Raw genomic sequence first — 26,737 nt, 5'->3', positions numbered from 1 at the left:
CATCATGTTGCTAGGTAAACTAAAAGAGAGGTAGTTTTGTACACACTCCTCCTCCCACATACCACACACAGCATCTTTAGGGTTTATTCAGTGCTTATGTGGCTAGTTTGCACATATCTGTGTCTATTTCAGGACTTCCTTGCTGATGGCAGCTTGCCCAAAGGAGGCAATTTTACTGTCCACTGTCCTTCATTTTGTCAGTTCTTTTCACTATGGAATGTTTATTCCTCCTCTTTAGAAGTGAATAGCCATCCTTTTCCTCCCATCCAGCTCAACAATCTGTTTAGACAGCTGGGTAATTGAAAAAGAAAGTAGCTTAGGGATAACTTGTTAATGGGGATTTTACCAAGTTTAGCAGCTTCTGCACCTGAGTATATTATGAAAAGTTTTTGCCTGAAAAGAATAATGGATTCCTTGGATAGTGTGACTACATATAAATTATAGGAGTGTATTGTTAGCAGTTTAACTTAATTTCTTTTTTAGATGCTGATGATGAGGGAGAAAGAAGGGTATTTTCCTTATGATGCATATAAGGGCTGTTTGTGTATTAGGTGGGTTTCTAAAACAAACCTCTGTTTTCTTGTATGTAAAACTTGGCTGGTTCTGTGAAATTTCATTTTAAATAATGGTTCTTGTGCTGCCCTTTCTTGACAAGAAAGTCTAATTGGCAGTGTGATTTTATCTTTTCTTTGCTTAATAAGGTTTATATGTTAGCAACTGGAATGACATGTATAGCTGGTTAAACATGTAAACACCAGGGCATTACATGCTTTGTGTGTATGGAGTATTAGATTTTTGAGTGAAAAAATTCTCTTTAGTGGTTGTGAGTGTACCTAAGTATTGATCCATATGAGATTCTAATAGTAGTGTCTGATTAAAGGAAGACTAATGATTTTCATCTGTGCTGGTCTTGAACTTTTATGATATCAAAAAGACTGGAGCCTATTTCAGGTATTTTACTGATTTACCTGTGTGATTATTTCTTTGTTAAAGAATAAAAATCTAAGCCTTACACAGTAGTTGTGGTATCTTATTCTAAATGTACCAGATCTTTTTGCATAGCTTTTTGTTCTGCTTGTGGAATTGTCATTGACTCTAGAGAGAGACTTTTTTCCTCTTTCTCTATAGAGTGAGGCAGTTCCTTAAGGAGCTTATATAAATTGATTAATGCAGGAAGTTATCTGAACGTTGTATCTAGACTTCTTTTGTTTGCATTTTTGTTTTGTTTCAATTTTTTATTAAATTCGAGTTAACATATTGTGTAATATTTTCGGGAATAGAATTTAGTAATTCATCACTTACATACAACATGCAGTGCTCATCATGGTCAGTGCCCTCTTTAATACCCATCACCCGTTTAGCCCATCCCCCCACCCAATTCCCCTCTGGTAACCATCAGTTTGTTCTCTATAGTTAAAAGTCTCTTTTATGGTTTGCCTTTCTCTCTCTTTTTTCCCTTTCCCCTATGACCATCTGTTTTGTTTCTTAAATTTCACATATGAGTGAAATCACATGGTATTTGTCTTTCTCTGACTTACTTCTCTTAGCATAATACACTCTAGCTCCATCCACATCATTGCAAGTGGCAAGATTTCATTCTTTTTGATGGCTGAAATATTCCATTTTATATATAGACTGCATCTTCTTTATCCATTCATCAGATGATGGACATTTGGGCTCTTCCATAATTTGGCTATTGTAGATAATGCTACTATAAACTTCGGGATGCATGTGCCCCTTCAAATCATATTTTTGTATCCTTTGGCTAAATACCTAGTAGTGTAATCGCTATGTTGTAGGGCTAGTTCTATTTTTAACTTTTTGAGGAATCTCCATACTATTCTCCAGCATGGCTGCACCAGTTTGCATTCCCACCAATAGTGTAGGAGCGTTCCCGTTTCTCTGCATCTTCACCAACATCTGTTGTTTCTTGTGTTGTTAATTTTAGGCATTCTGACAGGGGTAAGGTGGTATCTCATTGTAGTTTTGATTTGTATTTCCCTGATAGTGAGTGATACTGAGCATCTTTTCATGTGTCTATTAGCCAGTATCTAGGCTTCTTTTGTAGTTCCATTCTTGACAGGAGTTTGTGTGTATGCCTAAATACAGTTTCTAAAGTCCAAGCTTACATATTATTCATTTACTGATTAATGAACCAATATTTATTATACACCTAGTGTGTGCCAGATATGAAGATAGAAAACTGGGGTAGAGGGGCAGGATCCAGTCTACTTGTGAAGACATGTATCAAACAAAGAATTACAGTATGGTCAGGGATTAGTGTTACAATGTATATATAGATGGGATAAATGAGATAAAGGTGGTAAATGTATAGATAGATGAAAGAATGGAGAGTGTGTGTGTGTATGTATATTTTACATGTATATGTGTGATTGAGTACAAAGAGAGCATTTTATTCTCATAGAGGTAAGAGCAAGGAAATCTTTTCAAAGGAAATAACATTTATGTTGCTTTTTGAAAGCCATGTAAAATATACCAGCTAGCTCTAGTATTAGCTCAAGAGGAGACTAATTCTCCTGCTTGATTTTTCTCTATAGAACCTATTGCCATCTTACGTACCATGTTTATTTCATTCATTCATTGTCTGCTGTATTAGGATGTAATCTCCTTGAGGATAGGGATTTTGTTAGTTCCCATACATTACTTCATTAGTTTTTGATGTAGTGTTCCATGATTCATTGTTTGCATATAACCCCCAGTGCTCATTGCAATACATGCTCTCCTTAATACCCATCACCAGGCTAACCCATCCCTCACCCCCCGCCCCCGAAACCCTCAGTTTGTTTCTCGGAGTCCATAGTCTCTCATCATTCGTCTCCCTCTCTGATGTCTCCCCCCTTCATTTTCCCTTCCTTCTCCTAATGTCCTCCATGTTATTCCTTATGTTCCACATATAAGTGAAGCCACTTGATAATTGTCTTCCTCTGCTTGACTTATTTCACTTTTGATTTCTTCTATATTCTCAACACCTAGAAAAGTTTCTGGCACATAGCAAGAGCTCAAGTATGTGTTGAATGAATGAGTAAAGTTTGTGAGTTCTACAGTAATTGCCTTTTTTCTTTTAGTTTATTAAGACTCTCTCTCTACAATTCCTTCATATTTTTTGCTCAGTATTTTTCATTATGTGTACTTTAATCTCCCATGATAACGTGCTATCTCTATAATGTTTTTCAAACCCACCCCCTTTTTTCCATCTCTTAGCTCATTTAATTCTTCAGTATCTCTTACCTGAATTGATAAACTCTAATTGTTTTCCATGTCTCTTTGCAAGTCCCTTTAAATTTTTTCTCCACAGCCATCAGAATTATCTATCTAAAATGCAGAACTGACCAGACCATTTCTTTGCTTAAAAATACCTAATGGTTCCCATCTGTCTAGGAAAAGGTTTGTGCTCTTTAGATTGCACACAGGGCCATCCGTAGCCTGGGATTCAGCTACAAAATGATGAGTTCTCTTACCATCTTATAAGATAATAAAAATCGGTCTATTCATTTTTCTTTGTACCACTAGTGCCTGGAATATAGTAAGAATTGAATAAATACTTCGTTGAGTAAATGAATGCATACAGATGTGTATGAAGGAATGAATAACTACGATAAGGAATTTCATTGAAAATGTATCATGTTTAGATAAAAGGTGATACAAAAATATATTTTAACACTAGCATTTAAGGACGATTTTTCTTTATACAGCTGATTTGTCTTAGTGTCTTGTTCTAATCCCCAGTTTACTGTGAAGTGATTTACAGTGTCATTATGGAAGTAGTCCCCTGTCTCATGTCTTCCCTATCATTCCTCTCTCAATCCCATCTCTATATGTTGGCTCTTTTCTCTCTGGCTACTTTCCATATTTTTTTAGAGATTTATGTATATACATGTATGTCCATAGCTACATGTGCATCTTTTCTCTGTTCTGGCTATAAATTCTGTCTTTAAAATTTTGCATGCAGCTCTGAAACCTTAGTATTAAATTATTTCTATGGAACATGCACTCAGAGACACCCCTGATGTACCTGTTTCCAACTTAAAATGATTTTTATTGTGACTATTTGTATTTCTCTTAATTTCCTTTTTTCCCCCACACTCAGATTGAAAATCTTCAAGAGCAACTTAGAGATAAGGAGAAGCAAATGAGCAGCTTAAAAGAACGAGTCAAATCCTTGCAGGCTGACACTACCAACACCGACACTGCCTTGACAACTTTGGAGGAGGCCCTTGCAGAGAAAGTGAGTGACTGGTTTGGACTCTTCATAGACACATTTGTTCTGCTTTCTCATTAATCTAAAATTTTCTCTAGTAATGAGACTTGGATATAAAAGGCAGAAGAAATCCCTTAGGGCAAAAGAGAAAAGAGCTTTCTGTACTATTGCTGTTGCAGATAGTATAAATGGATAGGAAACCATTTTGTTTTTGTCAACGTAAGCATCTGTTGCTCGGCAAGATGGATTCCACACTAGAGGGTAGTGGCTGAAAGTTTTCTTCCCTCCTTTCCTTCTTTTCTTTTTTTCCCCTCTTCTTTCCTCTTTTTTTTTCTTTTTTCTCTTCTCTTCTCTTATAGGTATATTTATTTTAAAGAGAGAGAGGATAAGGGCAGGGGGAGAGGGAGAGAGAAACTCAGACAGACTCTACACTGAGCTAGGAGCCTGAGCTCACCACCCTGAGATCATGACCCGAGTGGAAGCCAAGAGTCAAGACACTTAACCAACTGTACCACCCAGGCATCCCCATGGCTGAAATTTCTAAAGACTAAGCCATACATTCCTATTTACTATCTTCTGAAGAAAAAGAAAAGTTCTTTTTATTTATCTCATCAACTAGAATTTGGAAATGTGGGAACATCAGACATTGACCATTAGGAAGCAATATATAGTTAGTTCTCCTTTACTGTACCATGTTGGTACCTAATATAGTCTTGAATTTTAGTTATTAATACAACATACTTGCTGTTTTTCTAGTCTTGGCCTTGCTACTTCATTTTGCGTTTATGAGCAAACCTAATTTTTCAGGAATGGTTGACTAAGTAAAGAAGTGGCCCAGCCAGTTAGGTGTTAATGTCTTGGAAGGAAATTTAAGGAATCTTAGTGGGGCATTTTAATGGGATTTTTTTTTTAAAGGAATAGGGTCACTGTTCCTTAAGCCTCTTGGACTCACAATGCTTTAGGCTATGTGCCAGGGATCAAGTCTTGATCTTTGAATATAGTCAGAAATAATACCCAGAAATATACTTAAATTGCTTCAACTTTTAGACTTCCTGAGTATCTGTTGACAGAAGTTTTAATGGGTTCTCTCTCTTCTCCCCCCTTTTTTATGCTTTAAGCTCAACATTTCATAATCCCCCAGATCTCCTCCTTTTTTGGTTTGTGAATTGTGAGTTGTTTCCATTGCCTTGTGGGCAACATGTGAATTACATATAAAAAAGAAAGATCTGTTACTTATCGCCCGTAGGGGTGTGGGTGTGTGTGTGCGTGTGTGTGCGTGTGTGTGTGTGTGTGTGTGTGTGCGTGTGCGTGTGTGTGCGTGTGTGTAAAGTTTTTGGATACTTGGAAATTGAATTGAAAGGGATTATTCCAAAAGAATACTTTAAGGACTTCTAATACAGTTTGAGATTATAGGAAAAGAAACCTCAGGGAATCAAAAGAACAAAGACACATCTTTGTTATTGCAAGGATGAATTCCTTGAAAAGTAGATTATTAAAAACTATCACTGTCTTTTGAATGGAACATGAAAGTGTGAAATTTTATCAGCTAAAAGCTGAATTAGAGTCATATGAGTATGAAAGGAATTTTCTTACGTGTTGATGTGGTCTCTCATCAGGAGCGGACAATTGAACGCCTAAAGGAGCAGCGGGACAGAGATGAACGAGAGAAGCAAGAGGAAATTGATAACTACAAAAAAGATCTTAAAGACTTGAAAGAAAAAGTCAGCTTATTGCAAGGCGACCTCTCAGAAAAAGAGGTTAAGATCACCGAAATAGAATGATTTGGTTTGCTTAGTGTATTATATGTATATGATGTTGGTGTTTACATAATGCATATAAAAATGTATTTGATGGAAGATTTTCTTAATATTCTCATAACAGGCCTTTTCAGAAGATGTTAAGGGGTATTTTGGGAAGCTTTGCAGAGACATAGTAGGTTGGATCATTCATTTTCTAAATCTTTAGCTTTTTCAGTATGTTATGAGTTGGTTTCTTACTTGTTAATGACATTCGTATAGACCCTAAAATAACTGAAGCAGTTATACATGGAAAATACAGTGCAAATGGTAAGAAAGGTGACAGATGAAAAGAGTATGCAAATGGAGGGCTGCTTATTTACAGTATCTCTTAAAGTGCATCTCAGTATTGGCAAAGAAAGCTTCAGAGATTGCTGGCCAGTTAGGTGACTTAGTATCTTTTGGTCTTGCTTTTTAGAAGATCCTGTTAATGTGACCCATATAGTAAAAATACTACTGCCTTGTGATCATGTGATAATTAATGCCTGAGCTTTAGGGACACTCTCCGATTTTCTTTCTAGTATCTTTAAGACAATTTATGGAAATTTAAGTTTCTAGTGGAACTTTCCTTCTAAAAAGGAAAAGTATTTTATATTTAAGTCCGTGTGGTTCCTACAGTAACTAGTAGTGAGTACTACTGCGAGTGACTAGTTTCACTCACGAAGCTAGATCTACTTCCAGTTATTTTATGGGAATGGATATGTATTGATAGAACTCTTTAAATCACAATTCAGTTGGTATTTCTTGGGAATTCAGCTTATTTTAGTTAGGACTTGAAAGCTGAGGCTGACATTGTTTTATATTTCATGAATGCTCTTGAAATGGAAGTGTTAGTATATAGTAATAAACAGAACTACAAGCCACCAAGATAATAAATTTTAAAATTTACATTTCCATTTTGTTTGTACTTAGTATTTAGTCTAGATGTGTGCTGCTTCTTTCAGGCTTCACTCTTGGATCTGAAAGAGCATGCTTCTTCCCTGGCTTCCTCAGGACTGAAAAAGGACTCAAGGCTTAAGACACTGGAGATTGCTTTGGAACAGAAGAAGGAGGAGTGTCTGAAAATGGAATCACAATTGAAAAAGGTTAAAATTTTTCCACTTTTCTTACTATGCTTTAAGAACATAGTAGAGAGCTCTGCAGTGTTCAATGTGTAATAAATTACCAATGATGTAATAATCCCCCACAGTTGAAAATACCATTTATACCTTCATCAGTTCTCTTAATGTTCTTGTCCTGTTTTATTTTACTACTGAGAATCCTCAAACTCTTAGAAAATTGACAGATCAGAGAAAGAGTAAGAAATGCAGCTCCTTTATGGACAAAGTATTTAAGACCGCAATGTAAAAATCTTAATTATCTGATATATTCCTTCCATTAGCATTGAGCTTCCTAGAAGGAGATGATTTAGCAGTGATAGTCACCCATGCTGGCGAGTGTTAGGATGTGGTACAGCTATTTATTTTCCATTTCTTTGATTTATTTCCCTCTAAGATTTATATGGCAGTTTGTAGTTTTCAAAACACTTTCGTATTTATAATCTCTGAGCTACCAACTTTGTGAGAATTGGAGCTATGACTTTTGAGCAGTTAACTGAGTCCAGTTTATATTGATGACTAATGAGAAAGGGTGCAGCCTAGTTTTGACAAGTTAATTCTTGTTCTCTTTCCATATATTGGGTGTATTCAACATGATACCCTTGCAGTGAATCTTCATGTAGGGTATGTCAAAAGTAAAATCATGTTTTTAAGCTAAAGAAAGAAAGAAAATCTAATATCTTAAAATTACTTGTGAATAAGTAGGAAAATTCTATTTGTGAGATTATAGATTCTGATTATAACCAATTCAGATTTGATAGTTGGCTTTTTTTCCTCACTGAAAGATGGAGGTAGTTTTCTATTTAATACCTGAATATCGAAGATGAAGTTGCTTATATGTATTTAGGGTTATAAAACAGAGCGGTAACTATCAAGAGTAATATTATTCATTAGTATTCCAGACTTTCTTGTTCTCGACAGTCCCACATTTTCTTTCTGTTTGTTTATTTTTAACCTCTTTGTTACCATAATCTCTTATGTCTTGGACTTTATATTTAGGTTTATGAGGAAAAATAAAGTTATCTTTGGGTAGAAGAGGTTGATGGCTTTCCCCTATTTTGATTTGTTACCTGTTTTACTAATGGCCAATTTTCTTTTCATATTTTCCCTTGTTTTGTTCTGGATGATTGTTTCTTTCATTTTAATTCATTACTGATCTTTTCCTATTATACTGCTTCCACAATGCCGAACTCAAACAAGGAGGTTGTTACTATAGTTTTCCATATGTTTCATTTGTTTTTTGCTTTTTCTCCCCTCTTTTAATTGAGCATTTTATATAATTCTATCTTCTTGTTCCTTTTAGCATATTAGTTATAGTTCTTAAATTTTTTCAAGTGATTACCCTAGAGCTTGCCATATATGTTTTTGACTTATCCCCCAACTTTATGGAGATACAGTTAACAAATAAAAATTGTCTATATTTAAGGCGTACAACATGAAGATTTGTGTGTACATTGTGAAATGATTACCACAGTCAACCTAGTTAACACATTCATTACCTCACATATTACTATTTTTTTTTTGTGGTGAGAGTACTTTTTAATACTCTTAGCAAATTTCAAGTATATAGTACAGTATTATTAAGTATGGTCACCATACTATACATTAGATTCCCAGAGCTTATTGATCTTACAACTGAAAATTTGTACCCTTCCATCAACATCTCATTTTTCCACCCTCCATCCCCTGACAACCACCATTCTATTTTGCTTCTATGAGTTCAGCTTTTTTAGATTCTACATATAAGTGAGAGCATACAGTATTTGTCTTTCTGTGTCTAGCTTAGTTTCACTCAGCATAATGTCCTCCGTGTTCATCCATGTTGTCACAAATGGCAGGATTTCCTTTCTTTTTATGATTAAATAATATTTCAGTACACACACACACACACACACACACACACACAGATACACATACACATCGTATTTCCTTTATCCAGCCATCTATTGATGGACACTTAGATTCTTCCAGTATCTTGGCTCTTGTGAGTAATGCTGCAATGTACATGAGAGTGCAGATATCTCTTTGAGATATTGATTTCATTTCTTTTGGATATATATCCAGGAATGGGATTGCTGGATCATGTGGTAGCTCCATTTAAGAATTTCTGAGGAAGTTTTGTACTGTTTTCCGTAATGGCCTTATGAATTTGCATTCCCACCAACAGGGTACAAGGGTTCCTTTTTCTTCATACCCTTGCCAACTCTTATTTCTAGTCTTTTTGATGATAGCCATTCTAACAGATGTTCGTTGTTATCTCACCGTGTTTTTGATTTGCATTTCCTTGATGGTTAGTGATGTTGAGCTACTTTTCACGTACCTGTTGGCCATTGGTCTGTCTTCGTTGGAAGAATATCTGTTCGGGTCCTTCACCACACGTTTTAATGGGATTATTTGTGTTTGTGCTATTTAGTTGTATGAGTTTCTTACATATTTTGAATATTAATCCCTTGTCAGCCTTAAGGTTTACAAATATTTTCTCCCATTCCGTAGGTTGCCTTTTCATTTTGTTGATAGTTTTCTTTGCTGTATAGAAGCTGTTTAGTGTGATGTAGTCCACCTGTTTTTGCTTTTTTTTTGCCTCTGCTTTTGGTGTCATATCAAAAAAAATCATGCAGTAAACATTTTTAATCTAAATTCACTTTAAAAAAATGTTATCCAACTTTATGTGTCATGCAGGTACAGACACCAGAATACGCCCAGAATCCTCCCTTCCCTGATGACATTGTTATCATTCATTTCATTTATCCATATACGATAATCACCCAGGACATTACTATTACTACTTTAAAGCATTATCTTTTAGGTGAAGAATAAGAATAATAAAAGATGTAGTTTTAGCTTTATTCCTTCTCCAGTTCTTTTTCTTTATGTATATATATGAGTTTCTGACCTATATAATTTTCTTCTGCCTGAGAACTTTTTTTTTCTTTTTTGAGAGAGAGAGCATGAGTGGTGGGGGAGGGGCAGAGGGAGAGAGAGAATCTTAAGCACACTCCACTCCCAGTGCATGACTCCATCTCACGACCCTGAGATCATGACCTGAGCCAAAATCAAGAGTGAGATGCTTAACTGACTGAGCCACCCAGGTGCCCCCTGAAGAACTTTTAATATATTCTCGCAGGGTAGGTTTCCTGGCTGATTTTCTCAGTTTTTATTTGTTTAAGAAAGTCTCTATTTCTCGTTCACTTTTGAAAGATAGTAACACTGGATATGGGTTTCTAGATTGGTGGGGTTTTTTTCTCTGTAACACTTCAAAGGTTTCAGTCTGCTGTCTTATGTGATTTCTGATGAGAAAAAGTCTACTGTAGATCTTAACATTGTTGTTCTATAAGTAAAGTGTTTTTCCCCCTCTAATTTCTTTTAAGCTTTTTTCTTTGTCTTTCATTTTCTACAGTTTTAATATGATATGCCTGTGTATAGATGTTTAGAATTTATATTGCCTGATGTTCTGAGCTTCCTGACTTGGTGTGTATCTTTAACTTTGGAAAATTCTCAGCCATTATTACTTAACAATATTTCTTCCCCTTTTTTTTCCTTTTTGTATTCCAATTATGTGTGTGTTGCACCTTTTGAAATTGGCCCATAGTTCTGAATGTTCTGTACTGTTCTTCCTATTTTTTTTTTCTCTTTTCATTTCATTTCATTTCATTCATCATGACCTGAGCTGAAGAATTTCCTTTTGATTCTTTCTTAGAGTGTCCATCTCTCTGATTATATTACCTAACTGTTCTTGGATATTGCTTACTTTTCCCATTAGGGACCTTAACTGTTAATCAGTTATTTTAAATGCCCTGTCTGATTAATTCAACATCAATGTCAGATATCTGAGTCTGGTTCTGATGCTTGCTCTGTCTTTTCAGACTATGCTTTTTCTTGCCTTTTAGCACACCTCGTAATTTTTTTTTGTTGAAAGCCAGATGTGTTGTATCAGATAGCAGAAGTTTCTTTTCTTTTTTTTTTTTTTTTAGAGATTTTATTTATTTGAGAGAGAGCACAAGCAGAGAGGGAAGGAGCAGAGGGAGAGGGAGAAGCAGACTCTCTATCGAGCAGGGAGCCCGATGTGGGGCTCAGTCCCAGAACCCTGAGATCATGACCTGAGCTGAAGGCAGACACGTAACTAACTGACCACCCAGGCACTTCCATTTTGGGAAGTTTCTGTTGACCTGTCTTTGAGCTTACTGATTCTTTTTTCAACCATATCCAGTCTACTGATGTGTCCATCAAAGGCATTAATTTTTCTTATGTGTTTTTTATACCTAGAATTTCCTTTTGATTCTTTCTTAGAGTGTCCATCTCTCTGATTATATTACCTAACTGTTCTTGGATATTGCTTACTTTTCCCATTAGGGACCTTAACTGTTAATCTGTTATTTTAAATGCCCTGTCTGATTAATTCAACATCAATGTCAGATATCTGAGTCTGGTTCTGATGCTTGCTCTGTCTTTTCAGACTATGCTTTTTCTTGCCTTTTAGCACACCTCGTAATTTTTTTTTGTTGAAAGCCAGATGTGTTGTATCAGATAGCAGGTAAATAGGCATATGTTTAAGGTTTTAGTCTGGCTAGAAGTTGAGCTGTATTTGTTTGCTGTAGCCGTAGGTGCCAGAGGCTTCGAATTCCTCTAGTGTTCTCATCTCTGTTGACTTTGGATTTCTCTCTTCAGAGAGAGTCTGCGTGTTGTAACTCTTTCAGCTCTTATCCTTTGTTACTATACTGGAGACCTGTTGGTGTGGTGGTAAGGTGTGGGGGAAGATAAACTTTCTATAGTCTAATGATTAAGTCTTGGTCTTTTATGAGCCTGTGTCCCTGGCTGTGACCTTCCCAAAGGTTTTCCCCCTTAGGTAGAGGGGATTAGAATGGGAGAAATGCCCATCTGCCAGGCAGGATAAAACTATCTTAAAATCTTTACTTCTGGAGAATCTGCCTTTGGGTAGAGTACAGTTTGGGCATATTTCACAATTATTGCCCCCCATACCCTTACCAGAACCACACAGGGATTTTTGTCAGTTTTTCACTGTGAGAACCTGGTGGGGTTCCTGGATGTAGAATCCATTATTAAGGTGAGTTTGCCCTAGAATTGCAGCATCTAGGACTTTCTAACTGTTATGCTTATACACACTCAGCCTCTAGTAATTCTTCAAAGTCACCATTGAAGTGTTTCTACCAACAGCTTTGCTCCCGGTGGGTAGAGCTCAACTCTGACTCTCTGGATTTGCCTGTGACTCTTGATTTTGGAGTTGTAGTTTGCCCTTTGACCTCAGTTCTCTGATAGGTCCAGGGGAAGTAATTGATTTTCAGTTTTTTAACTTTTTCTTGTTTTAAGAATGGTAGTAATGACTTCAGACTTTTTACATGTTGGAGCTGAAGTTACAACAGTTTTCCATATGGAACATATCTATGCAGTCTTGTTTTATGAAGATATATATGTGAATTTTGCTATTTAGAATAACATTTAAAACCTAAAATAAAAATACTATTATTGCCTATATTTGGGAATCAGCTTTAGTTTTATTAATTAACACATAAATATTTATGGAATCAATAGGTTACCTATCCTAAGGAATTTGAGAGTATATCGCAGAGGTGTGAATTAACAATATACGTGGCTATTTATTTATTTATTTCTGGGGGTGTGGGGCGCGCGCACGTGGGAGAGGGAGATAAGCAGGACCCGGGACTCTGAGATCATGACCTGAGCTGAAAGCTCAAGTGACTGAGCCATCCAGGCGCCCCCAATATACATGTCTTATATAGCTTTTTTAGTTCTATTAAATGTCAAATGAACTTGAATATTTATATTATCAAAGTGTTTCTAAACTCATTAATTTATATTGGAAATTACCTCTCAACAAAGAAGAGGAAAGAAGAGAAAAACCTTTGATCTTAAAATATGTCTTAGAATAAATGAGACTGTATTTTCTAATTTAAGATTGAGATAAGAACTAAGCAATAAGATGTAATAAGACTCAGAACAATTGTTAAATGTTGTGCTTCAGATTTTATCTCATTCTAGTAGATAAATACTTCCCTAGCACTATTACATTTTAAAAGCAGGGCAGTGAAATAGAGAAAGACAAATACCATATAATCTCACTTATATGTGGAATGTAAAAACAAAACTAACCTGAATCCATCGATGTAGAGAATAGATTGGTGGTTGCCAGGAGGGTGGGAAGAGTGGTGGTATGTGGGCAAAATGGGTGAAGCGAATTAGAAGGTAAAAACTTCCAGTTATAAAATAAATAAGTCCTGGGATGTAATGTACAACATGGTGATTAGTTAATAATACTTTACTGTATATTTGAAAGTTGCTAAGAGAGTAGATCTTAAAAGTTCTCATCACAAGAAGAAAATTATTTATAGCTTTGTAGTAATAGATGTTAATTAGATATATTGTGGTGATTATTTCACAGTATACTATACATATGTCAAATCATTATGGTGTACACCTGTAACTAATATAATGTTATATGTCAGTTGTGTCTAAAAAAATAGAGCCAAATATCATCAGATGATTTTTCAGTTTTTTTTTTTTTTGCTACAATTTTAATTCTTTAGGAGCTTATTAGGCCTAGGATTTTGTTGTCTTTGTTTTCTCTATTAGCATTTTTTTGTTTTGTTTTATAGCTTATTTTTAGGTTTATTTTTGTTTATTTTTTTACATGGATACAATTTATTTTTTTTTGTGGAAACTTCTAAAATTTACTCTTAACAGTTTTCAGATAGTATTGTTAACCGTAGTCACCATGCTGGGTATACATCCTGAGAACTTACTATCTTATAATTGGAGGTTTGTACTCTGACCACTTTCACCCACTTCACACACTCCTCTCCCTGCCTCTGGTAACCAACTATCTGTTTTGTTTGTTTGAGTTCAGTTGTTTAGATTCCACATATAAGCGAGATCATATAATATTTCTCTTTCTCTGTCTGACATACTTCATTTTGCATAATGCCCTCAAGTTTCATCCATGTTGTTACAAATAGACAGAATTCCTTCTTTTATTAATGGGTAAATTTATTAATTTACATATGCATGCTGTATATGCACTGTGACTTCTTTATCCATTCATCCATCAGTGGACAGTTAGGTTGATTCCTGTCTTGTCTATTATAGATAACGTTGCAATGAGTATGGGGGTACAGATAATCTTCTTGAGATAATGATTGTGTTTCCTTTGGATGTATACCCTGAAGCAGAATTCCTGGATCATATGGTAGTTCTGTTTTTAACTTTTTGAGGAAGCTTCATCCTGTTTTCCATAGTGATGATATCAAATAACATTCCCACAAATAGTGTATATATGAGTTCTCTTTTCTGTACATCCCCACCATACTTATTTCTCTTTTTTTTTCTTCTCAAACTATTCCAAAAAATAGAGAAGGAAGGAAAACTTCCAAATTCATTTCATGGGGGCCACCATTACCCTGATACCAAAACCAGATAAAGACTCCACTAAAAAGGAAAACTACAGGCCAGTGTCCCTGATGAACATGGATGCAGAAATTCTTAATAAAACACTAACAAACCGAACACAACAATACATTAAAAAAATCATTCACCACAGTCAAGTAACATTTGTTTCTGGGTTGCAGGGGTGTTTCAGTATTCACAAATCAATCAATGTGATATACCACATTAATAAAAGAAAAGAGCCATATGATCATTTCAGTAGATAGAGGAAAAGCATTTGACAAAGTATAACATCCAGTCATGATAAAAACCCTCAACAAAGCAGGTCTAGAGGAACATACCTCAGCATAATAAAGGCATATATGAAAAACCCACAGCTGATATTATCCTCAGTGGGGAAAACCTGAGAGCTTTTCCTCTAGGGTCAGAAACAAGACAGGGATGTCTACACTCACTAAGTTATTTAATATAGTACTGGAAGTCCTAGCCACAGCAGTCAGACAACAAAAAGAAATTAAAAGTCATCCAAATTGGTAAGGAAGAAGTCAAACTTTCACTATGTGCAGATCATGTGATAATTTGTATAGAAAACCTGAAAGACTTCACAACAGAACTGCTAGAACTGATCAACGAATTCAGTAAAGTTACCAGGATACAAAGTAAACGTTGAGAAATCTGTTGTATTTCTATACACCAGAAGCAACAGAAAGAAAAATTAAGGAATCAATCCCATTTATAGTTGTACCAGAAACAATTAAGATCCCTAGGAATGAATCTAACCAAAGAGGTGAAAGACTTGTACTCTGGGAACTATAGAACACTGATGAAAGGAATTGTAGATGACACAAAGAAATGGAAAGACATTCCATGCTTATGGATTGGACGAACAAATATTGTTAGAATGTCTATACTACCCAAAGCAATCTATACATTTAATGCAGTGCCTGTTAAAATACCACTAGCAGGGGTGCCTCGGTGGCTCAGTCAGTTACGCATCTGCTTTCAGCTCAGGTCATGATCCCAGGGTCATGGTGTTGAGTCCTACATCAGGCTCTCTGCTCAGCAGGGAACTTGCTTCTTCCTCTCCCTTTGCCCCCCCACCCTTCATTTGTACTCTCTCTCTCTCAAATAAAGAAATAAAGTATTTAAAAAAAATACCACCAGCATTTTTCACAGAGCTAGAACAAACAATCCTAAAATTTATATGGAACCACAGAAGACCCTGAATAGCCAAAGGAATCTTGAAAAACAAAAGCAGAGTTGGAGGCATCACAATTCTGGACTTCAAGTTATATTTCAAAGCTGTAGTGATCAAAACAGTACAGTACTAGCACAAAAATAGAACAGAATAGAAATGGAACAGAAATACTTCTAGCTTAGGAATTTATACCCTGTATGTGAATTTCCATATTTTATGTCTTCAGCATGAGATAATAACCTCAGAGTTATTAAGGAAAACATTGAAAATCAACTTCTGAATTACCAGAACTGTAAAAAGTGCTAAATTTTTTTCCTTTTTTTTTCCCTTTGGGAAGAAATATCTCTTTCTGGAGAATTTTCTTATGGCAAGTTTTAAAAAATTATATTTTTGATCTTTTCTTTCTCTTGTTCCTTTTCTTATAGCATTTCCTTCTGCCTCTTTTTATTCTTTTCTTACTGACTTCTCCCTTTAGGATCCTGACATAGTATTAAGCCACCCATTCAGAATAGTAAGTGATGTGACAGAGTAGTGCCATAAAGCCCTGGTTGATGTTTTTTTCTGTATTTGTATGAGTGGTTTTTTTACTACTCTGTAGAAGATGAATTCACTTGACCTTCTCTCTCCCTTCCTCAAGTAGGAACTCTAGACTTTTAGATGGGGTGAATACAAAGTGGAAAAGTTACTGTAAGATCAAAATTCCCCCCCAAGCATGGGGAAGTATTTGCATTTCTGCTTTTGCCTTATTTTATTCTTTTTTTTTTTTTTAAAGATTTTATTTATTTATTCAACAGAGATAGAGACAGCCAGCGAGAGAGGGAACACAAGCAGGGGGAGTGGGAGAGGAAGAAGCAGGCTCATAGCGGAAGAGCCTGATGTGGGGCTTGATCCCATAATGCTGGGATCACGCCCTGAGCCGAAGGCACACGCTTAACCACTGTGCCACCCATGCACCCCTGCCTTATTTTATTCTTAATGAGTTAATTCATTCAGGGCTGCCTCTTTTTCCTTTTGAGTTTACTTTGTTGTGGGTTTTAACCACACCAGTTTAGGTTAGAATTTTGCTACCACATTAAAATACATGTTTGCCAGTGGAATCTTTTTTTAAAGGCCACTGTTAGTAACTGGATTTTCCTAACCGATTAAACCTGAAACAAAAGATGTTGATAAAGGTCTTGATTTTAGAAGTAGAGCTTTTGCTTTGACAAAGCATTTAGCCCAATTTGTAGGAACATTTCTGCTCAACGTATTTCGCCTCAGAGCTTTCTGAAGTATTTCCTAATAATATATATTTACCCCTTTAATATTTTTTCAAACCATTTTAAAGAACTAATTATGTTTTATTGTCTGTTAAATAAGGGAAAATAAAACATCTTCACCTCTACCTTCTTTTTAAGTACATTATACATGCATGGCTTTGGAGATTCAGGAGGAAAATTAAAGACTTAATAATTAGTTTTTAGTTACTGAAATTGTTTTGCATTCCAAAATGCATTGGAAATACTGTTACATTTGCAATAGGATTCCGAATAAAAATTTTTTCTTGGTTCTAAATGGGGTTGTTGATTTCTGACTTTGTTCCATGTTATCTTGTAAAATCCTGAATTCTTATCTTAGGAAGGTACTTGTATGCGGATAGCCATTTTCTTAACCTAACTTCATGGTTTTTTTAAAAGTTTTATTTCTTTATTAGAGATTGAAAGCGTGTGGGGGGAGGGGCAGAGGGAGAGGGAGAGAATCTTAAGCAGACTCCATGCTGAGCATGGAGCCAGATGTGGGGCTCGATCTCATGACCCTGGGATCATGACCTGAGCTGAAACCAAGAATCAGATGCTTAACTGACTGAGGGAGAGGGAGAGAATCTTAAGCAGACTTAAGCATGACCCTGGGATCATGACCTGAGCTGAAACCAAGAATCGGATGCTTAACTGACTGAGCCACCCAGACGTCCTGTAACCTAATTTCATTTTTATGGCATCACATTTGTAGTATCTATATGATTGTGTATGCTCCAGGCCATGTGATTCATACATGCTTGGTAAAATCAGTATATAGGAAAAGGGAAGGGAAGTAAGGGTTAAGTGGGAATTAGATCTCAGCATTGGCATTGGTTATAGTAACATCAGCAGTGAATCTCTGGTGATGCCCCCCCCCCCTTTTTTGAAGATTTTATTTATTTATTTGACAGAGACAGCCAGCAAGAGAGGGAACACAAGCAGGGGGATTGGGAGAGGAAGAAGCAGGCTCCCAGTGGAGCAGGGAGCCTGATGCGGGGCTTGATCCCAGGACTCTGGGATCACGCCCTGGGCCAAAGGCAGACGCTTAACGACTAAGCCACCCAGGCGCCCCTCTGGTGATGCCTTTTTGAGAGAGATTGGAGAGATTATCTTGGCGAGATCAATAGTAGTCTAATGGCTTGTTTGTATGTCTCACTTAGATGCAAAAAAAAAAAAAAATGTCTTGTCATATGATGATTTTTGGCCCAGTATTCAGAGATGTACAGTAGTACATCTAAACACAAAGCCATTTGAAATCCATAATTGATGGATTAATTTAATTCTCAATTTATTACTAATATTTTGTCTAATATTTAAGCAGAGGAAAAACTTCATAAATTGAAGACTAGCTATTAGGTATTTGATATTGCTCTATTTAAATTGAAATAGAGATGGTCCTTTAGGACGTGGTTTGCCTACTGCCACTATGTATGTCTGATAGAATTTGAACACTTTTCTTTATAGGCACATGAGGCAACATTGGAAGCCAGAGCCAGTCCAGAGATGAGTGACCGAATACAGCAATTGGAGAGAGAGATTGCCAGGTACAAAGATGAATCTAGCAAGGCCCAGGCAGAAGTTGACCGCCTCTTGGAAATCTTGAAGGAAGTGGAAAATGAGAAGAATGACAAAGATAAGAAGATCGCGGAGTTGGAAAGGTAAGGTAGGAAAGCTGAATGGTGGACTTACTATGTTAGAAAGGTTAAAGTATGGTTTTAAAACTGTATACTTTTGGGGGCATACTTGTTCAGTATATTTACCTCTCAGAATTTAGGTTCTTGAGTGCTTGTGTTATTTTTTTTAATCTACTTTTTATTCTAAGTTATTGTGAGATCATTGCTGCAACATCTGAAAGGCAACATCGAATGGGGATATATTATGAAGCTGTGGACAGCAGCATCATTGATTGGAAAGTGAGAAAGTGTTCATAAGTGGAGAAATTAAATTTTTCTACTGGCTAATATGAGAGTACAAATAGCTACTTGCTTTTTAATTACTTTATTATCTACAGAGCAAATGAACCTCAAGTTCAAGGAGGTAATATTTTTTCATTGGCTTAGACCTTTTTTATTGAGCCCAATGCTCCTTTCAGCTGTGAATTGTTAGACTTTACACAATTTGTATTGTGGAGAAGCAGGCTGTTACATCAGTGCGTAGGTCAAATTTAAAAGAAGTGACATTTTGAGGATAATTTAAGAGGCTTGGATATGATTTTTATGCGTCTTTGACTTTGAATTCTTCAAAATGAGCTGCGTTTACAGATCTAGCCCAACAGCTCTCTTGGAATTTTCTGTCTTTTTTTTTTTTTTTTTTTTTGTAATTAGAGTTTTATATGAAAGAGGTAAGTATATGTCTTTTCACCTCTTCTTTTACAGCATGTGTTTAACAGAAATTTATAAGTACATAGAAGTAATTCTTCTAGTAGAACTTCATTAATCACCCATGTTCTTCTAAATAGAGACAACAGTCATTAACATATGTGGCTCCTTGGAGCTGATTCTTAGGAAAATTTTATTTTCGTGTTTTTGAAGATTGGGAAATATGAGACGACTTTCCTGTTTATTAAGTTTAAAATTTTTGGGTGACTGGCAGACTTGATATTCCCCCCTGGAATTGATTTTTCTCCTATACCCATAGAATTTTGATTTTCAAGAAACTAAAACAGTAAAGTCTAACCCTCACAATTTTTCTTCACTATACTGATTGCATACTCACGAGATTCCTCTTACTTTGGTATTAACTCTATTCATATTTTCTGGTTCTGGATAAGACAAATGGATAGAATTCTTAAGATCAGATTTAAAAATTACCAGTCTCAAGATTAGATTATTATATTTTTGTATGCCCCTTTTCATGTTTGCACTGCAGTTTTTCTCCCAGCACACACACACACACACACACCACACTTACATACTCACATGAACACATGCCTCTCTGTTTTGTGTTGGCCTGAAATCAGCAGCAGTGCTGCATAGGTTTTAAAATATAATACTTTTGATGGATTAGTGGCTTCCCACCAAATATTTTAATATTTCAGAAGAGAAATTCCTTGATCAAGTTTCATTTTTTGGATTGTTTTCTTGTATTAGAAATCTACATTGAAATTATTGCTTGTTATTCCAGGCAGCTTGCTTGAAAAACTTTTTGATTCATTTTTGGACCTAATACTGAGTTTTGGAGTTGGGTGTGACTTGAAAGATAGTAAGAAATAGGATTAAATCTATATTTGATACCCAAAGCACAACAAATTACTTCTATTAACCACTCTATTTCTCACATTTTGAGAAAATTGTTAATGATCTACTCTTTCCATAGAATATAACTTAAAAGGCTGAAAAGCAGTACACAGTTTTAGCCTCTGGCCAGGTAGCACTGTAATTTTGTTTTAGGATTTGACACAAAGTTTCTTGGCTACCAAACAAAGGAAAGTTTTAAAACTCAGTTTTTGCTACTGGCTTTATAATTTGTTGCCCAGCTATATAGTTTAAGATATGAATAATAGAGACAGGGTTATATGATGCCTTTTGTTCCCATATTTAGTACTGAGGTGCATGTGTGTGGCTGCCGTGTTTCTTACTAACCATTTGCTTCTTGTGTTGCCATTCCACTATTTCCTATGTGTGGGTGTCTGTCTCCCCATAATTTATCATTTGGATTTCTTCACCTTTCTTTTGATTTGTCTTACCATGATCCTAATCCATTGGGGTTTTGGTCTCTGTGTGTGTCCCCTCTTGGCCATGCTGTTTCTCAGAAAACCAGTCTCCCGCACTTTGTACCTTCCACGCCAGGTTTCTGTCCCTGCACCGTCAGGGGGGTTTGTTTGGGACTTCCTGGGAAAGTGAGTGTTATGTAAGGCTACAGTTCTGTACTAGACTGAATTGCTCCTGCTGCTCCTGCTACTGCTGAGGCTTGCTGGGAATTTTGCTTGATCAGAAATAAAGAACAGCTGGTATGTGTCAAGTTGAACTGTACCTCTCGGGTACATTGTTTTGTGGAAAACATTACGTGTTCTCTCTGGTAAGATTCTGATATTGTTGATTATGATTGTCTTCGTCTTTGTTTCTAGCCCCCCTTGTACGTGGTTGCTTTAGTGCTGGAATGCCCTTTAAGTAGTGGCCTCTTAACCAGTGTGATGGTAGTGCCACACCATAACTCAGGATGTAGAATTCATTTCTAAAGGATGTTCAGCAACCTTCTAAATGAAAAAAAAAAAAAAGTGTACTGTTATGATCATTGAACTAGAGAAAATTCTTAGTAATCTTTGCACATTTCCTACTCTTTCTTACGTAAGAACCCCAGTGTTAAAAGGGTTAGAGTTCATAAAGAATTCCCAGACCTATTCTTTGTGATCTAGATAAAAATGAATAGTCCCTTACATTGACCTTGTAGAACAATAGTAGCTCCTGTTAGATGATTCAGTGTTGTACCACTCTTGTATCACTGACTGACTGCAGTTTTTAAAAGGATTATGTAAGCCCACCCATATATCTGCACATATAAAATATTTTCCCAACTACATGTAAGAAGTATTATTTCTAAATTCGTATTTTATACTGTGGCATATATAAGTTGGGAGTGCAACCAGAGAGGCAGAAGTAGTAGGAGATATATATAAAATGCCCAGAAATCTGTTACAAGGAGTTGTATTACATGGTTGTGAGGGGCTGGCAAAGGAAGTCTGAAATTTGCTAACAGGAAGAGAAGATCACCAGCAGGATAGAAATCCCATGGGCATGGGCAAAAATTCTGTCAAGTCCACAGGCAGAATTTTTTTCCTCACCTGGGGAAACCTCAGCCCTGCTTTTAGAAGCCTTCCAAAGGACTCAGTTATGCCCACTCTGATTATCTGGGATAATCTCCTTTACTTAAATGGATTAGAGGATTTAATTATATCTGCAAAATACCTTCATAGTAACATCTAAATTAGTGTTTGGTTAAGTATCTGAACACTTAAGCCTAGCCAAGTTGACTTTTTAAAAAATTATCACCCGGTGATTTTGTAAAGTCTTAGTAAATCAATTTAAGGAAGAACAAAAACAAAAATAAAGAAACCTGTCCTTAAATAAGTAGATCAATTTAGATTAGCCTCAGGAACCCTGAATGTAATTAAGAATTTCTCTCTAAAGTGGTCATATTAGAGTTTCTATTTAGATTTATCATAGAGAGGTTTATCTTTGGCATAATGTTTAAAATATTGAGAGAAGAGTAATGTAGGCTGGTAGAATTTTTTTTTTTTATTTTAAAGATTTTATTTATTTGACAGAGACACAGCGAGAGAGGGAACACAAGCAGGGGTAGTGGGAGAGGGAAAAACAGGCTTCCTGCTGAGCAGGGAGCCCGACGTGGGGCTCCATCCCGGGACCCTGGGATCATGACCTGAGTCGAAGGCAGGCGCTTAACGACTGAGCCACCCAGGCGCCCCGGCTGGTAGAATTCTGATTTAATATCTTTTCAGACTTCTGCAATAATTGTTTAAAGCATTTTTTAATTAAAGAAATTGTTTTTATTGAGGTATAATTGGCCTATGATGTGTTTCAGGTATACAACATAATGATTCGATATTTGTGTAGAATGCAAAATAATCACAATAACTGCAGTTAACATCTCTTACTGTACACAGGTATAGAAATTTCTTTTTCATGTGATGAGAACTTTTAAAATCTATTCTCTTAGCAGCTTTCAAATATACGCTACAGTATTGTTAACTATAGTCACCATCCTGTACGTTAGATCCCCAGGAAGTTTATACCTTTTGACAACCTTTAGCCATTTCGCTCCCCCTCAGCCCATACCTCTGGCAACCACTTATCTGTTGTCTGTACCTATGAGTTCGTTTTGGGTTTTTTGTTGTTGTTGTTGTTGTTGTTGTTATATCTTATTTTAATTGAAGTAGAGTTAGTTTCAGGTAGACAACATAATGACTTGACATTTATATACATTATGAGATGCTCACCACAGTAAGTGTAGTGACTATCTGTCACCATTCATGTTATTATATTGCTGACTATATTTCCTGTGCTGTACTTTTCATCCCCGTGACATAATTCTTCTATGCTGGGAATTTCTACCTTTTTTCCCTTTCACCTATTTCACCCATTCCACCTTCCCCCTCCCTTTTGACAACCACCGGTTTGTTTTCTCTATTTATGAGTCTATTTCTGATTTTGTTTGTTTTGTTTTTGGTATTTGTTTTGATTTTTGTTGTAACATTGTCTTTTTCTCTTTGACCTATTTCACTTAGCATAATACCATCTAGGTCCATCCAGTTGTCACAGATGGCAAGATTTTATTCTTTTTTATGAATGAGTGATATTCCATTATAAATACATATACCACATCTTCTTTATCCATGTACTGATGGCCACTTAGCTTGCTTGCATATACTGGCTCTTGTAAATAATGCTGCAGTAAACATAGGGGTGCATACATCTTTCTGAATTTGTGTTTTTGTTTTCTTCGGGTCAATACCCAGAAATGGATTACTGGTCTCATAGTATTTCTATTTTTAATTTTTTGAGAAACCTCCATATTGTTTTCCGCAGTGGCTGCACCAGTTTGCATTCCCACCAACAGTGCACTGGGGTTCTCTTTTCTCCACATCTTCGCCAACACTAGTTATTTCTTTTTTGATGCTAGCCGTTCTGACTGATGTGAGGTGATATCTCACTGTGGTTTTGATTTGCATTTCCCTGGTGATTCATGGTATTGAGCATCTTTTGTCAGTTGGCCCTCTTATGTCTTCTTTGGAAATACGTCTATTCCATCCTCTGCCCATTTTTTAAATTGGGTTTTTTTGTTGTTGTATGAATTCTTTAAATGTTCTAGATATTAGCCCCTTATCAGATATATCTTTTACATGTATTTTCTCCCATTCAGTAGGTTGTCTTTTCATTTTGTTGGTAGTTTCCTTTGCTATGCAAAAGCTCTTTGATTTGATATAGTCCCGGTAGTTTATTTTTTCTTATGTTAACCCTTGTCAGAGGAGACAGATCCAAAAAAAATACTGCTAAAACTGGTGTCTAAGTATTTACTACTTATGGTTTCTTTTAGGAGTTTTATGGTTTCAGGTCTTACCATTTAGGTTTTTTATCCATCTTGAGTTTTTTTTTTTTTGTTGTTGTTGTTTTTTAATATGGTGATAGAAGTAGTTTGGTTTTATTCTTTTGTATGTAGCTGTTTAGTGTTCCCAACACCATTTACTGAAGAGAATGTCTTTTCCCCATTGTATGGTCTTGCCTCCTTTGTGGTAGATTAATTATGTAAGTGTGGGTTTATTTCATGGCTCTTTATCCTGTTTCATTGATCTACATGTCTGTTTTTGTTCCAGTGCCGTACTGTTTTGATTACTATAGCTTTGTAGTATAGTTTGAAATCTGGGCTTGTGGTACCTTCAGCTTTGTTGTTTTTTTAAGATTGCTTTTGCTATTGAGGGTCTTTGCATTTTCATACAAATTTTAGAATTATTCTAGTTATGTGCAAAATACCTTGGTAATCTGATAGGGATTGCATTGAATATAGATTGCTTTGGATAGTATGGACATTTTAACAATTCTTTCAGTCCATGAGCATAATATATCTTTTAATTTGTTTGTGTCATCTTCAGTTCAGGAGTGTTCTTGAACTCATTTTAGGAGTATTTCTGAAACTGGACTTCCCGTTATGTGATATAGTACATTTTCTTAAAGTTTAAACTATTTTGAAACAAGATTTTCTATAATTTGCCACCCAAAGCATTCAGACAGTTGCAGTTATTTACAAACTCCCCCCTCCCCCCCCCCCGGTTTTTGCTTCCTTTAAAAGTGTTTCTGTAGTAGAAGCAACCATTTGAAAAGATTTAAAGTTTTGAGAAGTTAAACAAGGATTGAAGGTGCTAGAACAGAAGCAGCTTAGAGGGCTTGACCAAGGTTGGGCTGTCTTTGTCTACCTGATACTTTATGAATCAAAAATTAACTTCCTTGCTGTTTTAATTGCTACCTGAAATCAGGAGTGAGTCCCTTGTTATGCCAATTTTGGTTCTTTTAAATAAGGCAGTAATTTGAGGATACTAGTTGAAGCAGTTACAGATGGTTCTGCCGTACTGCTATTTCCAGATCTGTCCACACAGGTGTCATTGCTTTTTTCCCTTTGTTTCAGTCCTCTCTCTCTTTGTCTCTTCTCTGAGGTCATCCGCACCCAGATGCCTGGAGCAGATCTTGTCCCTTCACTTTTCAAGAGGGCATTCATTATACAGATTTTTGCCCTCAATCAGGCAACTGTTTTAAAGAGGGATATATTTTGACCTTTTAAAAACAAATTTTTATTGTGGCAGAAATGCTCTTATTTCACTTTGAAATGTGGGCATTACTCTTACTTCATTTGTATTCAACGATCAATTCTTTTTCTGTCCTTTATTGGAAACATTAAGAAGCAAACTGGCACATATTTTGGGTGGAGATTGCCTGTAGGAACTCTGCAGGCCTTGCATGTCTTCCTTTTGATATTTATCAGGTAGATCTTATTTTTCTTTGAAAGATGTCCTGAAAATTTTAATGTAATTTGTTTAATAGTTGTATTTGTTAATTTTAGCTACCTCTTCTTGCATCATGACTTTTTTGGTTTGTTTTTGGAAAGAGTTCCTATATAGAGGTTTTTTTTTTTAAAGATTTTTTATTTATTCATTTGAGAGAGAGAGACAGAGTACAAGAAGAGGGAGAGGCAGAGGGAGAGGGAGAAGCAGACTCCTCATTGAGGTGGGAGCCCAACATGGGGCTCGATCCCAGGACCTGGAGATTATGACCTGAGCTGAAGGCAGACGCTTAACCATCTGAACCACCCAGGTGCCCCTATATAGAATTTTTAAAATACAGATAAGGAGGCTGAGGCCCAGAGAGATTATTAAATATCTGGTCCTCTAACACATAGGTAGGTGGGAATAGAGTTGTGCCTAAGAATTACAGAATCTTTCCCTTCCTTTTTTTTTTTCCCCCTCCCTTAACCTCCTGTGTTCAAGTTTTTATTAATGAGCTTACTTTCAAGAAGGGGAAGATGGAAACATCTGGATGATTCAGAGGCTATTCACTTGAAGATCTTGCTGAGGTCAAAAACTTTTCCCACATGCTGGAATGCTGTCTTAGAGGACAGGTACTTTGGAACTGCCATGTGGGTTGCTTTGTCGCCAAGTGCCAGTTTTTCCATGTCTGACTTTTAGCCTTTCTGTCAGTCTGGACTCAATAAAGAGATATTTCTGGCCCCAGAAGACTAAAACTTCAACAAAGAACAGCTGTTGTCTTTTCCTTTTTTTAAATTTTATTTATTTATTTGACAGAGAGAGAGACAGCCAGCGAGAGGGGGAACAAGTAGGGGGAGTGGGGGAGGAAGAAGCAGGCTCCCAGCAGAGGAGCCCGATGCGGGGCTCCGTCCTGGGCCAAAGGCAGACACTTAATGACTGAGCCACCCAGGCGCCCCTGTTGTCTTTTCCTTTGTGATGGTTTCAGCAGAGGCATCTTTCCATGGCTTGTATAGTAACTGGAAATTTCAGTGATAAGGTTTTGATTTAAGGTTTGGTTGAGCTCTCCTGAGAAGTAATACTCAACGTACCCAATTAATATTTGCCCCTGGATATAGAGAAGGGGCTTCTTGAACTTTGTGCTATTCAGTGTGGTCTTTTAATTTTTAAGACTAGTGTGAAATCATGACTTGAGGGGTTGTTTGGTTGGAACGCTAGTAAGTAATTTTGGACCATAGACTTTTAATTT

The 26,737-nt window shown here is 36.3% G+C and overlaps 1 protein-coding gene across 12 annotated transcripts in view; it reads left to right on the top strand.

The window, feature by feature from the left end:
• ERC1 (ELKS/RAB6-interacting/CAST family member 1) overlaps positions 1–26,737 on the top strand; it is a 554,385-nt gene that overhangs the window by 171,384 nt on the left and 356,264 nt on the right. For all 12 annotated transcript variants that reach the window (XM_087855512.1, XM_087855510.1, XM_087855513.1 and 9 more), the window contains 4 exons: positions 4,109–4,246; positions 5,836–5,976; positions 6,960–7,100; positions 18,468–18,661. In XM_087855512.1, coding sequence (XP_087711638.1) covers positions 4,109–4,246; positions 5,836–5,976; positions 6,960–7,100; positions 18,468–18,661 — 614 coding nt within the window. The remainder of the gene's footprint in view (positions 1–4,108; positions 4,247–5,835; positions 5,977–6,959; positions 7,101–18,467; positions 18,662–26,737) is intronic.

The sequence above is a fragment of the Ursus americanus genome, chromosome 25 (genome assembly GCF_024610735.1).
Source record: "Ursus americanus isolate L20-20 chromosome 25, mUrsAme1.1.p, whole genome shotgun sequence".
Classification (NCBI taxonomy): Eukaryota; Metazoa; Chordata; class Mammalia; order Carnivora; family Ursidae; genus Ursus; species Ursus americanus.
Note: the sequence above shows the minus strand (reverse complement) of the source record. Positions and strands in the feature narration are given on the sequence as shown.